The sequence below is a fragment of the Pithys albifrons genome, chromosome 8, assembly GCF_047495875.1.
Source record: "Pithys albifrons albifrons isolate INPA30051 chromosome 8, PitAlb_v1, whole genome shotgun sequence".
Classification (NCBI taxonomy): domain Eukaryota; kingdom Metazoa; phylum Chordata; class Aves; order Passeriformes; family Thamnophilidae; genus Pithys; species Pithys albifrons.
The window spans coordinates 37775460-37790348 of record NC_092465.1 but is presented as its reverse complement, the minus strand read 5'-3'; the positions used below and the strand labels follow the sequence as shown (position 1 = coordinate 37790348).

Genomic DNA, 14889 nt, shown 5'->3' with positions numbered 1-14889 from the left:
CACCTGAGCTTCAAAGGAGACAGCCCTGTTCTCCTGCACCCTGTACAGGACAGGACTTGTTTGAAGTTTTACTTTTATTTTAAAAGCTTAAGGCAAAATCCAACTCTCAGATGTGCAGAGAGCATCACAACCACGCTGCCTGCTCTCCTCACATGCACACAGCCAGCCTGCTGCCCTCCACCTGTTATCCTGGGAGGACACAAGGGGGACTGAGGCTGTTTGTGCCCACCCAGGAGCGCTGGGTGTGATGGAGAACACGACGCTCTGGCAGCCGCGGAGCTGCAGCAACCCACACACACCCACCCCACTCTGCCCTGATCCCATGGGACAGAGGGGTGCTTTCCAGAAAAAATAATTGTGGAATGAAGAACATTCCACCACGGGGAGGGGGAGATGGGAGAGAGAGACTCCTCCATCCAACAGTCTTGAGGAACTCAGTGGCCTTTGCCCCTACGGCTCAAGGGCAGGATGATACTCAAGGACATGGTTGTACATCCCTACTGGGAAAGCTTCCAATGACAATCCTCATCACTAGAACATATATAATTCTCATTCCTGTAACATATATAATCCTCATCACTATAGCATATAACATATAATTCTCATTCCTGTAACATATATAATCCTCATCACTATAACATATAATCCTCATCACTGTAACATATAATGGCTCAAGGGCCCGATGTTAGTCAAGGACATGGTTGTACATTCCCACTGGGAAAGCTTCCAATGACAATCCTCATCACTATAGCATATAACATATAATTCTCATTCCTGTAACATATATAATCCTCATCACTATAGCATATAACATATAATCCTGATCACTATAACATATAATCCTCATCACTGTAACATATAACGGCTCAAGGGCCCGATGTTAGTCAAGGACACGGTTGTACATTCCCACTGGGAAAGCTTCCAATGACAATCCTCATCACTATAACATATAATCCTCATCACTATAACATATGACATATAATCCTCATCATTATAACAAATAATCCTCATCACTGTAATGTAACAAATAACAGCTCAAGGGCAGGATGATACCCAAGGACATGGTTGTACATCCCCACTGGGAAAGCTTCAAATCCTCATCACTGTAACATATTAATCGATGGGCAAGGTCCAGAGCCTAAACCAAACCTTTACCTCATTATTGCTAGTTCCTAGTACCACATTCTCCCTTGGAGAATCCTCCACTGAGGATACATAAACCCAGCAGCATTTTGGCTTCAACTCTATTGATCTTCAGAGCAACCAACAAGACTTGCAATTTTACCCCTATTCACCAGTGGTGGCAAACACACATCCACAAGAAATACCCTTGCTGAAGTACTAATGCACTGTGAACACATAAAAAACCCCAGATTTTCAGGATTCAAGTCATTAGTATGTGCAGAAGCATCAGTTCACATCACAGGTCTAGGTTTGTTTCTGCTCAAATCATTAGTGCCTCAGTGCCAGTGTGTGGATTATTGTGCTGCTGTACAACGATGATCTCGAAGCAGACTTGTGTGTGGCTGCACAGGCCAGAGATGGAGATTGTTCTAAATCTGATCTTACACAGGGAGAGGAGAAATGACCTAACAAAGGCCAAAAGGAAAGATGCAGAGGTGTGGGAGTTCTACCTAGTTCATGATTTAATAGCCCAGTGGCTCAAAAATGGTTTTCTTTCCCACTTTTGGGTGAACGTCATTTTAAATATTTAAAATGCTAACAAAACTAGAGGTTATCTACATTTGATTCCAGGAAAAAGAAATCTATTAGAACTTTTCATTTTTACTTAATTGGTTTTACTTCCAGAAAAAACTGATATATAGAAGTCCTCCATTTAAAAAAAAAAAAAAAGGAGATGATTAAATGCATTCTGTCACATTATATATATTTTATGCAGTAACAGAAGACAATATTTTAACAGCACTGCTTCTGAATCACTCCAGAGCATTCAGCAGGAGTCAATTTATACTGCAAGAGAATAATGATGTACCTCAACTCATTTTAATTTCAATAATTGCATGAGAAATAGGAAAGACTATTGAAAGGACTGTATTCTGGTCAAAGACTAATGAGAAAATAGTTTTGAGTCTCTGAGTCAGTGGGAGTCATGGTAACAATGCATTATCCAAATCTGATTAGCATGCCCAGCAGCTTCAGAAGTGATAACATGCTCTTCTAATTGTATTTCCCTTTCTCTCCCTGTGATAAGTTTTATATTCATAACAGGTAAGAGGTAAGGCAACATTCTGTTTATCTGCCAGTTTGAACTCAGGATGTCCAGCACTCTCACAAACTCTGAATCTGTCATTCAGTAGCAGGAGAATTTTCTTACCATCTGAGAATGAGAAGCTGAGCCTTCTGCTTCTCCCCTCCTGTATTATATGCAGTATTTAAGTTTAAAAAAATTCTCTTCTTTTAAATACATATAATTATTTATATGGGTATATACATGAAAAAGAGAACACTGTGAAAAACACAAAGAACAGAAGCATCTCAAGAAAAAAGCTCGTGTTTCATAGCAGAAAGTGATGCAAGAAAAGCCTAAGTGCATGTTTAATTCATCCCAGAAAACATGTTCTTGAGGTTTTGAAAAGAGGGAGGGCATTTTCTTGTTTTAGAGGATTGTGTGTGCCTTTCCCAGCTCATTACAAACTCAGAAATCAGGAGGAAACATGAAATGAAATAGGATATATTTCCTGCTCATGAAGGAAAGAGCTAATATTGCTTCATAAAACAAACACAATGAAAATACGAGGTTGAAGGCTTAATAATGCTCCTTTTACAACTGAGCCTCAGGTGAACAGCCCGGCAGACCCATGTTGTACTAACAGTGAAGAACTCTATTTAAACAGCAGCCTCACAAATCTGATGCAAAATAATTTCAACATATAGAAGCTCAGTCTTATCAAACGGATTTTTGTTTGGCCAGTAAAATGGTGCTCTATTTTTCAACAGAAAAGACCAAAAAATCTACTCCATGTTGGCCTATTTCCATGACCCTTCTAACTTAAATATTTAATTTTTATTTTCAATGTTCATTTCTTTTATTAATTCAGTTTCAAGTCCATATGATGAAAGGGCAGCAAAGCTCATATTCTTATTTTCTAGGTAGACTCAAATAGTCTTAGTCATATGACAAATAATGCCTAGTACAAGAAATAACTTTGCTGTATTATTAATAGCAGAACTGTGTTTGCCATAGTGCAGGAACACGGAGAAAATGAACATGGAGAAAATGAACACAGAGAGACCTAAAGAGCTTATTACTCCTTGTTACGTGCACTGGCACGTGGACAAAGTTCAAGATGTACAAAATACTGAAAGCAATCCATCTTAAGGCAACACCCTGAAAGCCAGAGGAACATTCATCTGCATGTTTGGAAATTCAGAGAGAGCAGAGGGGAACCCTGAGAGCAGGAAGTCACCAGAGCAGGGCAGTGAGCAAGGCAGAGCCAACAGGACTGCCCAGAGGGCTCGGTGCCGCTGCAGGGACGGCGGGCACTGACCTGGGGCGGAAGCAGCAGCCCGAGAGCCAGTCGGTGTGCCCGGCCCCGGTCAGGAGGATGTTCCCAGCAGGCACTGCCCACAGCTTCCACAGGTGGTCATCACTGCCAGTCACTGCCAGGTCTTTCCGGGGGTGCAAAGCCAAGCTGCAGGGGGAGAGAAAGGCAGGTTATGGTCAGAACCAGCTGCATTTTATGGGAAATACATAGCAGTGTGATAATTACAGATATGATTCGTGTCAGTAAAGGCAAATGGCTTATTGTGGCCCCTGTATGGCCAGACTTCGCGAACGAAGATTTGGGCAGGGCTCTCCCCACCTGCCCTTCCAGCCTGTGCAGGGGATTTTTCAGGTGAGGCACAGTGTGCCCAGAACTGGCCCCACTGTTTCAGTCCTGAGGTCCATTTGCCACAGCCAAGCAAGCTTGGACAGTGACAGTGAAGTCCTTGGGACTGTCACAGCACCCAGTACTGACCAGGGCTGACCCTGCTGAGCATCCGAGATCTGATGGGATGGGATGGGATGGCAGGGAGGATTTAACTGCCAGGGGATGGTCCCCACTGAGACTCGAACTCAGGACCTTGGGATTCAGAGTCCAGAGTGCTCCACGGAGACTCCAACTCAGGTCCTTGGGATTCAGAGTCCAGAGTGCTCCACGGAGACTCGAACTCAGGTCCTCGGGATTCAGAGTCCAGAGTGCTCCACGGAGACTCGAACTCAGGTCCTTGGGATTCAGAGTCCAGAGTGCTCCACAGAGACTCGAACTCAGGTCCTTGGGATTCAGAGTCCAGAGTGCTCCATGGAGACTCGAACTCAGGTCCTTGGGATTCAGAGTCCAGAGTGCTCCACGGAGACTCGAACTCAGGTCCTTGGGATTCAGAGTCCAGAGTGCTCTCCATTACACCATGGGAAATACAAAGCAGAGTGATAATTATAGATATGTTTTGTGTCAGTAAAGACAAATGGGTTATTGTGGCCCCTGTAAAGACATAAAATGACACATATGGACAGCCAATTAAGCTCAAGGGCCCAACTTACACCCACATGAAGAAATAAACAAGTCAGTGCTAAATTACTTGGCCTTCCTGCATCCTTGTCAGGAAATACATGAATTAAAATAAGAAAGTTGTAAGGTCACGAGTTTCCCTGCACCCTTATCAAGAAAGAGCAAAATCTGTAGTGAAGTCGTTACTGAGGCTGTAAATTGGCAAATGGAACTTGGCTATAGCTGTATAAGGAAATATATGTTAAAACTGCTTAACAATGCACTGTGAAATGTTTTATGCATTCAGCAGAATGAATAAACTACATAAATGCCAACTTTACACTGCACCCGGTGTGCAATTGGCAGACAAAGTTTCATCTCCACACCCGGCACTGATTGCTCTCACCATGTGTGTGTATATATATATATATATATATATATATACACACACACATGTACATATACATATATATATATAAAACTTCTATTTAGAAAACAGAGGTCGAGACTTTGTTTCTCACAGCAGTGAGATCCATTTAACTCAGAGCAACAGCCACAGAGGGCTCTGATTCTGGGTGGGCTGAACAAGCAGTGATGCTTTCCATCCTCATAACAACACATGCTCAATACATCCTCAATACACGCTCTGGAGTTGAGTTTCTGCTGCTACTGAAGAAAACAACAAAACAGGACCAACTTCTGTGAAACCGGAGTTTTTTTCACACTCATGAAATTCCAGTTAATCAAAACACTCAAAAATGCTTTAAAATACTTTGTCAGGTAATGTTCTTGCAAACATACAACATGGTAATCCATGAACAAGCTGTGCCAATGTTAATGACCTTCTAGGCCCAAAATAGCTTCAGAAGGCACAGGCATGGCAGTCTGTGCCTTTCCTTCCACCCCCTGCCCCAGCACTGTGCCCATGGGTGTAAAGTCTCCTACCACTGAGAAATAATGACAATCACAGTCCAGGACATGCAGTCATTGCCATCACTTTGGCATCCATTCACTGGGACTGGGGCAGAAAATCCATTCCAATTCTGTACTCAGAATGTGTTACATGTTTTCATTTTTTAATACGTAGCATGCTGAGATGTAATGGAGATCATACACCTAACAGACCCCTATACTGAAAACTCACTTTATTTTTGATTTAGCAACTGCAGTGCAGCTTCAAATGGATCCAGGGAAGAAAATCAATCTGTTGGAAAGATAACAAGTGCTGTATTTCATATGGATTTGGTTATTTGATTTAAATCATTGTAATGCCTTACTATTTGCTGAACATCAAAAAGTCCTAGTAGTTGACTTTAGTCCCAGGAGCAGATTATTTAAATAGATTAAATATGGAGTTTGGAACCAAAATGCAGCAATGGAGAGAGGAATCATAACCTGCATGTGCACCTACTTCAGGTGTGCATCAGCACCAACAGCTTGGAGAGAAAAATGCTTATTAAAACAAAATGAGAGCAGAGAGAGAGATGATACTAAGCATCCAAATGGGAAGAAGAGAGAAGACTCAGAAGGCATGCTATTATAAAAATCTCTTTTTTATTAGTACTTTTCTCAAATTATTTCATAAAATTCCTAAACCAGATCCACAGCTTCTATGATATTGGGAAAAATAATTCCCTCTCTCAAATCCTTGCTAACACCATATTTTATGTGAACTAGATTTTCATCAGAAAACACATCTATTCTTGCAGTTCAAGGCCTAGTCTGGGAAGATTCCTACAGGCTCATCAGTTGAATTCATCTTCTTGACTGAGGAGTCTGGGTTTTACTCATTCTCTAGTTTCTTAGAGAGAAAAAACCAGTTTTCTATATTTGCCCAAAGAGGATAAACTTCCTTTGCATTTATAGGGAGAAAAGGGAAGGAGGGAATGATGCTGTTTAAATCCTTCAGAGATGCACAGAGAGCAGTTGTACCACTTAGATTGGCCACAACAGATAACTCGAAGAGCAAAGGGGGAATAAAGATAAAAATTCCCCCAAATTCTGCCCAAAATTTACCCCAAAATTCTGCCCCAAATTCTACCCCAAAATCCCTTAAAATTTACCCCCAAAATTCACCCCCAACCCCCCCAAAATTCTCCCAAAATTCTGCCCCAAACCCCACAAAATTTGCCCGAAAATTCCCCGCAAACCCCCCAAAATTTACCCCCAAATTCTGCCCCAAATTCCTCCTGAATTCCCCCAAAATTTGCCCAAAAATCCCCCTCAAAACCCCCAAAATTTACCCCAAAATTCCTCCCAAATTCTGCCTCAAAACCCCGAAAATTCTCCCCAAAATTTCCCTCAAATTCTGTCCCAAATTCCCCCCAAATTCTGCCCCAAAACCCCCAAAATTTACCCCAAAATTCCCCCCAAATTCTGCCCCAAAATCCCTTAAAATTTACCCCCAAAATTCCCCCAAAATTCACCCCCAACTCCCCCAAAATTCTCCCAAAATTCTGCCCCAAACCCCACAAAATTTGCCCGAAAATTCCCCGCAAACCCCCCAAAATTTACCCCCAAATTCTGCCCCAAATTCCTCCTGAATTCCCCCAAAATTTGCCCAAAAATCCCCCTCAAAACCCCCAAAATTTACCCCAAAATTCCTCCCAAATTCTGCCTCAAAACCCCGAAAATTCCCCCCAAAATTTTCCTCAAATTCTGTCCCAAATTCCCCCCAAATTCTGCCCCAAACCTCCCAAAATTTACCCCAAAATTCCCCCCAAATTCTGCTCCCAAACCCCCAAAATTTACCCCAAAAATTCCCCCCCAAATCCCCCAAAAATTTACCCTGAAATTTCCCCCCAAATTCCCCCCAAATTTTCCCAAAACCCCCTAAATTCCCCCCAAACTTCCCTTTATTTCAGGTGGTGCCCCCCGAGAACAGGGGAGGGGCCCCCGAGGAGGAGGAGGAGGAGGCAGAGGAGGAAGGAGAAGAAAGATTAAAGGCTGAAGGAAGGCAGCAATGGGTGCCAATGCCAGGAGCCAGAATCCCTCTGCTGTTGCAGACCTCTGGAGCAGCCACAGTCCCACTGCTGCTCTGCAGCAGGCACAGGCACATGGCACTGTCACTCTGGGCACTGCCAGAAGGAGACCAACTTCACAAAAAATGAGTGGGGTAATAACTAAGGATAAATCCATCAGGGCAGCTCCACACACTCCTCTCTCCTCCCCTGGAACAAAGGCCCTGCCAGGCACTGCACAGAAGCAAAGCAGCACAGCAGTGCCTGTTCCTTGTTGGCAGAAGGGTCCTAAACTCCTGTGGATGCAGCAAGGGGATGGCAAGGGAAGGAGAAACACGAGTGGATTCAGGAAGAGTAGAGAGGGAGAACAGGATGCCACTGCAACACCACTGACAGCACGTGGTGCTGCAGGAAGCCTCATCACAGACTCAGGCCTGGCTGTGATGCAGGGAAAAGGCTGGAATTGTCTGGTTTGGGATTTACTTTAACACTGTGTTATCTGGAGAAAACAGACAAACAAACAGTGTCATATGGGTACAGCTTACACTCTTCTCTTAACTGCCTCAGGTACCCTCCAATTTCCCCCCCCAGGTATTTCTGCTCTTAGTGAAGCACATCCATGTTGTGAAGACTTTCCATCAGCTGTCTTACATCTTCTGAAACACCTGCCTGCTCAGTTCCCAAGGTGCTGTATGCACTTAGATCACCTTCAGCTCACCTTGCATGCACAGGAAAGTTAACTTAGTGGCTGCCCCACACCCTTCTGAGCAGCCCTTCCCTCTGGCCAGGCTGCACCTGCCTAAGGATGGAGCTGTGCTGTCACCCACCCTGCCCCAGCTCCCAGGAAGACTTTCCCTACCCTTAACCCTCCCAACACACTTCCTGTCCAACTTTTGAAATGCTCAAACTTCTTCAGTGGCTACACATTCCTAAAGAGCTTTGAACAATCCATAAAGTGAATTTCACACAGATGAAAATATCTTGCTGTCAGCACGAAGCCTGCAAATTTGTTTTTCACAGGCTTTTCTTTTAATTGGAGAGCTCTTGTAAAATGCTGCTGCTGTCCAAGGCTTTTTTTTTTTTCCTCCATGCCATTTTTACAGGCACGCCATTTAATTAACAGCAAATTTGTGACATGACTGCTGTTGAGCTGCTTCTGAGAAAGGGAAGCCCATTCATCCAAAAGGCATTCTATATGCAACATTAATTAGGCACCCTTGTCTTCATTTCTGGCAATCCAGCATTGTATAGATTTTTGCTTCATCTCTGTTCACAGGCTCTAATTATTTCCAGCACAGAAGACTTTGGGTGGATTGGAACGGAAATCAATAATGGAACATGTGTGATAGGAACATTAGTTTTCTCCTCCTCCTCCTTTGGGATAAAGTGGGATCAGTGGAGACTCAGCCAAGAAAAAAACAACCCAACAAAAAACCCTCTCGCAGATTTGCTGCTGTTGAGTATATAAATACCCATGTTTACACAACTCATTCTGGCATTGTAAGACATTCTCATCTCTTCAGGACTTGCCATGCTAGATATATAATACTCCCAGTAATTTGCTTTCAAAACAGTCATGGATTATTTTAATTTATTTTGACTGAGCCATAAATAAAAATACGGTATCTTCAGATGCAAAATAGTTTCAGTCTCAGCATGTCCTACAGTTGACCATTTCACACACAGAAAATCAACCTTCAGGTCAAGAAGTGTTAAAGCCAAAGCTGCCTGAGTAACCTCAGCTGTGTGTTTTTAATACAAACACCAGTTACGTTGCACCAAGGCAGGGGAGAGCTCAGAGCCACGTGGAGGAGAACCTGTTGGCAAGAAGGTTTCTGAAACACTGGACCCAACAGCCATGTGAAGCTCTTGCACTCCTATTGCCCAGGGACATGACTTCCATCATGGTTTGGAGAACAGGCTGGTTGGTGCCTCCAGGTTCCTTCAGCTCCTAAGGCAGCAATGCAGGATCATCCCATGCACAAAGGGACAGTGATTGTGTGTGAAGGGCCATTATAAATGATAAAAGCATCACCTCAACCTCTGCCAAGGTGCAACAGCAGCCAAACATTGCCCAGGAGCTGAACAGTAAGGCACACAACCCTCCCCCCTGTAATTTTACAACTATTTTAGTGGCTAAAGTGACTCACAGAATCCTATTCAGCCTTTTTTACCACCTTCCTACAGACCTTAGGAGATTGCAGGAATAGGAAAAGCCCAGAAATAAAAAAAACTAACCTAAAGAGTCTCAAAATTAGGCACTCTTAGAATGAAAAATGCAAAATTAATGCCCATCTTAAGTGACTTATCCAAACCTCACCAACTGCTCTGTGGCAGAAGCAAGGACAAAATCCAGTTTTCTGTGGTTTCACATATAGGAGTTGTACAGAGAAGTATGGTCTCAATATAGACAGCATTTAGCTGCCAAATTCCAATATAGCATTGTACTGCATATTGCTTGTGATACACAATTTTAGAACTTCATGATTTGATCAAATTTATTTGCATTCCCAGATACTGGCAAAGAGGATTGTTTTTAATGCCAGTAGCTGCTTTCAGACCAGAGAGCTCTGCTGCTGCATTTCTTGCTCCAAAATGTGAGAGCAGCAGAGTTCCTCCAAGATTAAAAGAACCCCAAACACATTTTTCCTGGTGACAGAAACATTTTAGCTAACATTTTCTTACACAAAAATTCAGCCTTGCTCACCATACCTAGCACAGGAAATTCTGGGCCGAGCAGTTACATTTGGGTGAAGTTATAAATGACTGAAAGGCTCAGTTTTATAGTGGAAACTGTTGGGAAATTGCTGATATTTCCTTCTCTGCCATCAGGGCTCGCTGGGTGTGTTGGAATGGCAGAGCAGAGTGGGTTTTACAGGCAAGCACATACCATGTTTGAATTGTAGGGATGGATTACTGGTTACAGCCTCAGAGGAGAATTGCCTAAACACAAGGGAATCAACACTGAAATCAGGGATATTGTTCACATGCATATACTCAGTTATAGTGCTGGACTGTGCCCTAAATGCTAAAGAATTTGTAAAAGCCAAAATATGATTCCAGCCCTGATTGTGCAGGACAGCAGCCAACTGTGCTGAGACAAAGGGCACCTTAACCCAGGTGTTTGAAGCAGTGTCTGTGCCGATGGATGCCCAGACTGCACCACCAAACCTCAATTGCCACCTCTGAGAACACCCCTGAGCTGCCACAAAGGTGTTCCCAACACCTCTGAGCTGCCACAAAGGTGTTCCCAGCACCTCTGAGCTGCCACAAAGGTGTTCCCAGCACCCCTGAGCTGCCACAAAGGTGTTCCCAACACCTTGAGCTGCCACAAAGGTGTTCCCAGCACCCCTGAGCTGCCACAAAGGTGTTCCCAACACCTCTGAGCTGCCACAAAGGTGTTCCCAGCACCCCTGAGCTGCCACACAGTCACCACCACCCAGTTTGGTCCCATGATCTAATTATGTGCAGGGTCAGTCTCCAAAATTAAGACAGATAAAGAGGTATAAACCACACAAAACAGATCAGACCAAAGAAAGGCTGATTTTCACCTCACAGTGGACAGAGATGGCAGCTGGCAGTCCCAAAACTCCCCTCTCTTGCAGAGCAGAAGGGGAGCAAGCGAAAGGACACAGTTATCCCCTCTGCCTGTAACCCCTTTGGGCAGTAACTCTCATGTCCCTCCTTGGCTGGTTCATGGTGGATGAGAAGGAGGCAACCCAAGGCAAAAAGCAGCTCTGAGGGCAGCAGGGTGGCTGCACAGTGGGCTCCAGCCAGTGCCCCATAGACCCACAGGAGGATAGGGCACAGCCACACTGAGAGGGCAAAAAATGGGCCAAAAAGCAGGAGAAACACCAGGGGCAGGGCAAACCTGCCCCAGTGCCATGGGGCTCCTGCACTGCCCGCAGCCAGCACGCACTGGAGCAGCTTTTCCTGGCAGGAGCTGTGGCCCGTGGAGTCCCTGTGCTGGAGCAGCTCTCTCTGAGGGGCTGTGGCTGTAGGGAGAGGCCATCCCGGAGCAGGGGGCAGTGTGAGGAGGGAGGCAGGGGCAGAGAGGAGCCCCCCTGTGCCCATGCCCTGCCCTCATGGGCAGAGGGGCAGCAGGGCAGGAGCAGAACTAGGGGAAGAAGAGCTGCTGCTTTCCCCTCCACTTCTCACTGCCTGAACCCATCTTAATTGGCAATAAACAAAATTAATTTTCCCCAAGTCGAGTCTGTTTTGCTCACAACATAATTGGCCTTTATCTCAAGCCCTGAACCTGGTCAGGCTGTTCTCTCCTCCTGCCCTGCTGTGGGCAGTGAGGGGCCAGGTGGGCACATGGCCCTCAGCCACGATTAACCCGCCAATAAATTAAAACTAAACACACCACAACAGCCTGATTGATTATTTTGCCTGCTGCAATTTATCCTAACATGCCTTCTTTGAACATCATCTCTCTAATATAGACATTCCTACCACCTTTTTTATCTTGGCTTGAGTTACCCACTCTCTCTACCTGCCAGCATTCTTCAGCAATAATTATAACCCTGACATTTAATTCAGGGCTTTATTATGCAACGGTAGCATAAGCTTTGCATTCCTCTTTGAGGTCTTAAAATTTATCTTTTCATGACCAAATGGAAGAGGGGAAAATGCTTTCAAAAGAGAAAATAAGAGCTAAAACAAATAAAAAAAGGATAAAGAAAAAACAACACAAAAAGAACATAAGTAAGGGGAAATAGTCAGGGCAAAGGCTCCTATCTTTTGTTTCATTTATGTAAATGCATGTCTGGAAGTCAGTGATAGATCTCACTCACAGCAAATCTCTGTCTTGTCTAGTGGAATTCCTGGCTGCTTCCCAAGCTCCTGTGACTCAGGATTTGGGAGGGAACAAACTTGCTGGGATCTCTATGTACCCAAAGTTAACCTTCCAGGCCACCCAGCAGATCTTGGTACACCTTAGAAAATAATTAGAAAACAGTCTTGCAGAAACTTAACCCCATATCTCTAGAGGCCAAGAGGCTTCCTAATTCCCAGTGTGAGCTTATGTACTTATTCCCATCCCCATGCGCACAAACTCTTCCCTCTCAGCTGTAAAGCAGCAGCAAACGTTTCTTCCTGTGAAGGGGAATGAATTCACACACTTTCTCACTTGGCAAAGCCAACTTTCCTCTCAAGAAAAACCAGCTTCAGAAAGTGAGCACTCCATACAACACACAGAGCCTCCAAAATAATTGTACTGAGTCACTGATGTAGACACAGTTGTGATGAAATGAGAACATCCATTTTGGGATGCTCTCAGACCACTGTCTGTCCACTCCATCTGCAATTATCAAAATGCATTAATTTGTATTGCCTGAGTGTTGTAACCTACCTACATTTTACTGCATTAGATCTGCCTGTGGACATGCTGTGCCAGGACAAAATCATTTTCTTAACAACAAAGTTTGGCCCTGGATCAAACCGGAGAAAATTTCAAAACTATCCTGTCGATCTGCAGGTGTTTTCCAAGGTCTCAGTCCTTTGAAGATATACACACATTCCTGAATTATGCAGTGCCAAGAGTGCTGCTGATTTCACAGCACATTAACTTAAAAACATACATAATCCTGTTCAAGGCAGAGTCCTTAATCAGATGAGAGCAAGAGGATTTTTCTAGATCCTATGTAATAACATGCAGCTGTTTGTGTCATTGTAGTCTTGTGTGCTGTGAACCCCTGCAACCAAAGGTTAAGCTTTTCTCCAGAATGCCTGCAAATAACAATGGGCATGAAGCTAAATCAGTTCTTAGAGAATCTTTACTTATTCATTCCTTCCTTTTGCTTACAAGGTTGTTGATAATTACTGCTGGCCAAAGGGGGAAAAAAGCACTTACCTACAATGTCAGCAGTCACACACTGGAGAAAGGGGGTGTTTCTAACCTGCCCCAAACAGCAGCAGCAACACACCCCTCTCCTCCACAGAAAGACCACTTCTTGTTTTGTCTGCAGAATCCAGGGAGGGGGTGTGTGGCTCGGATGTTTAATTTATTTGAATTGTCATGCATTTTAGATGCTGGCAAAGCTGTGCATAGAACAACAGATCAAATAGTTGGGGTATTTTTGGTAAGACTGAGGGTGCTATTAAAGAAACCAACTAACTCAGGAGTTGCTCCCTGTGACTGCAGCTCACAAGCTCCAATTTAAAATGTATTTGAATCAATTTTTCAAGCTTAGTCAACTTAATAGGCACCCAGCATACTTTAGGGAAAAGTAATTAAGCCAAAAAGAATAAGAATAAAAGTAGCAACAAACAAGTAGATGCAATTAAAAAGTTCAAACACTGCCATCCTTTCCTGGTATCTTCCCTCTGGAGTTAAGCTGTGCTTCCAGGCCTGGAATGATTTATACCATGATTCACACTGCCCTCCCCACATACTCATCTTCCACTATCACTTCCTTTATGAAATAAGCTACATCACCTTCTTTTAGGGACAGGCAGCCCCCTGTGAGTATTAAATTACAGCATCCAAAATAGCAGTGTAATGGGATTAGCTGAGACCTGCAGCATCGTGAAGCCACTTCTGAAAGAGATTGCAGCTCACAGGACAACCCTCCTGAGCCACAGGAACAGGCAGAGAACACCAGGGGCAGAGCAGGCACAAACCTCAGCAGAGGAGCAGCCCACAAATACACACTCATCCCTGGCTGGGACCCACTTCCTGGGCAGAGAAGCAAAGGGAAAGGCAGTCCAGGAAAACGTGCATAAAACTTTCTCTACTCAGTATGTCCCTGTTGCCTGTTTTTTTAACCTGCTGTGCTGATTTAAAGGTAAACCAGCAGGAGAAACAACCCCAACACAAAAGAGATTGCAAGTCAGAGTTACAGTTTAATAAAAAAATATTACAATAAATGCAATGGCACAAAGAGAAATTGGGTTTAACTCACAAAACCCAGCAGTCTAACCCAGCCCCCTGGGGCACAAACACAGTGGGGTTTGGTGGCCCCTGTGCTGAGCCCCACGTGGCTCCTCTGAGTCCAAAGGAAAAGGAAGGGAAAGAAAAACCTGTTGGTGCAGATGATGGCACAGTCTGGGCCAGAGTGGTGGGCTCCTCCTGTCCAGGGTCTGCTCCTCCTCTGGATCCAATGAGTGGTTTCCCAAGTCCACCAAACCCCAAGATTCCATCCCCTCAGGTGCAGGTGGGAGCCCCCAGTGCCTCCCCCAGGGCAGGGAGTTCCACACTGGGGGATCTGACTCTGGCAGTCAGGGGGGATTTTGGAATGGTTGCTGGCCCATGAGCAGAGCTGAGCCCTCAGGTGGGTGTGGAGGTGCCAAGGAGTCCCTGCAGGGCAGTTCTCCCAGCTCCTCTGCCAGGCTTCTTTCCCAGCCAGCTCCCAGCCTGAGGGCTCAGCTGTGCCCTGGGCAGCTGCTGCCAATGGGCCATTGGGAACAGTTGCTGGGCAATGGCCCAGAGGGTTTGG

General features: G+C 44.6%; 1 protein-coding gene across 2 annotated transcripts in view; it reads right to left on the bottom strand.

Annotated features, from left to right (window-relative positions):
• Window positions 1-14889, bottom strand: part of SPAG16 (sperm associated antigen 16) — a 425449-nt gene that overhangs the window by 215936 nt on the left and 194624 nt on the right. For both annotated transcript variants that reach the window (XM_071562395.1, XM_071562396.1), the window contains exon 11: window positions 3510-3653. In XM_071562395.1, the coding sequence (XP_071418496.1) occupies window positions 3510-3653 (144 nt within the window). The remainder of the gene's footprint in view (window positions 1-3509; window positions 3654-14889) is intronic.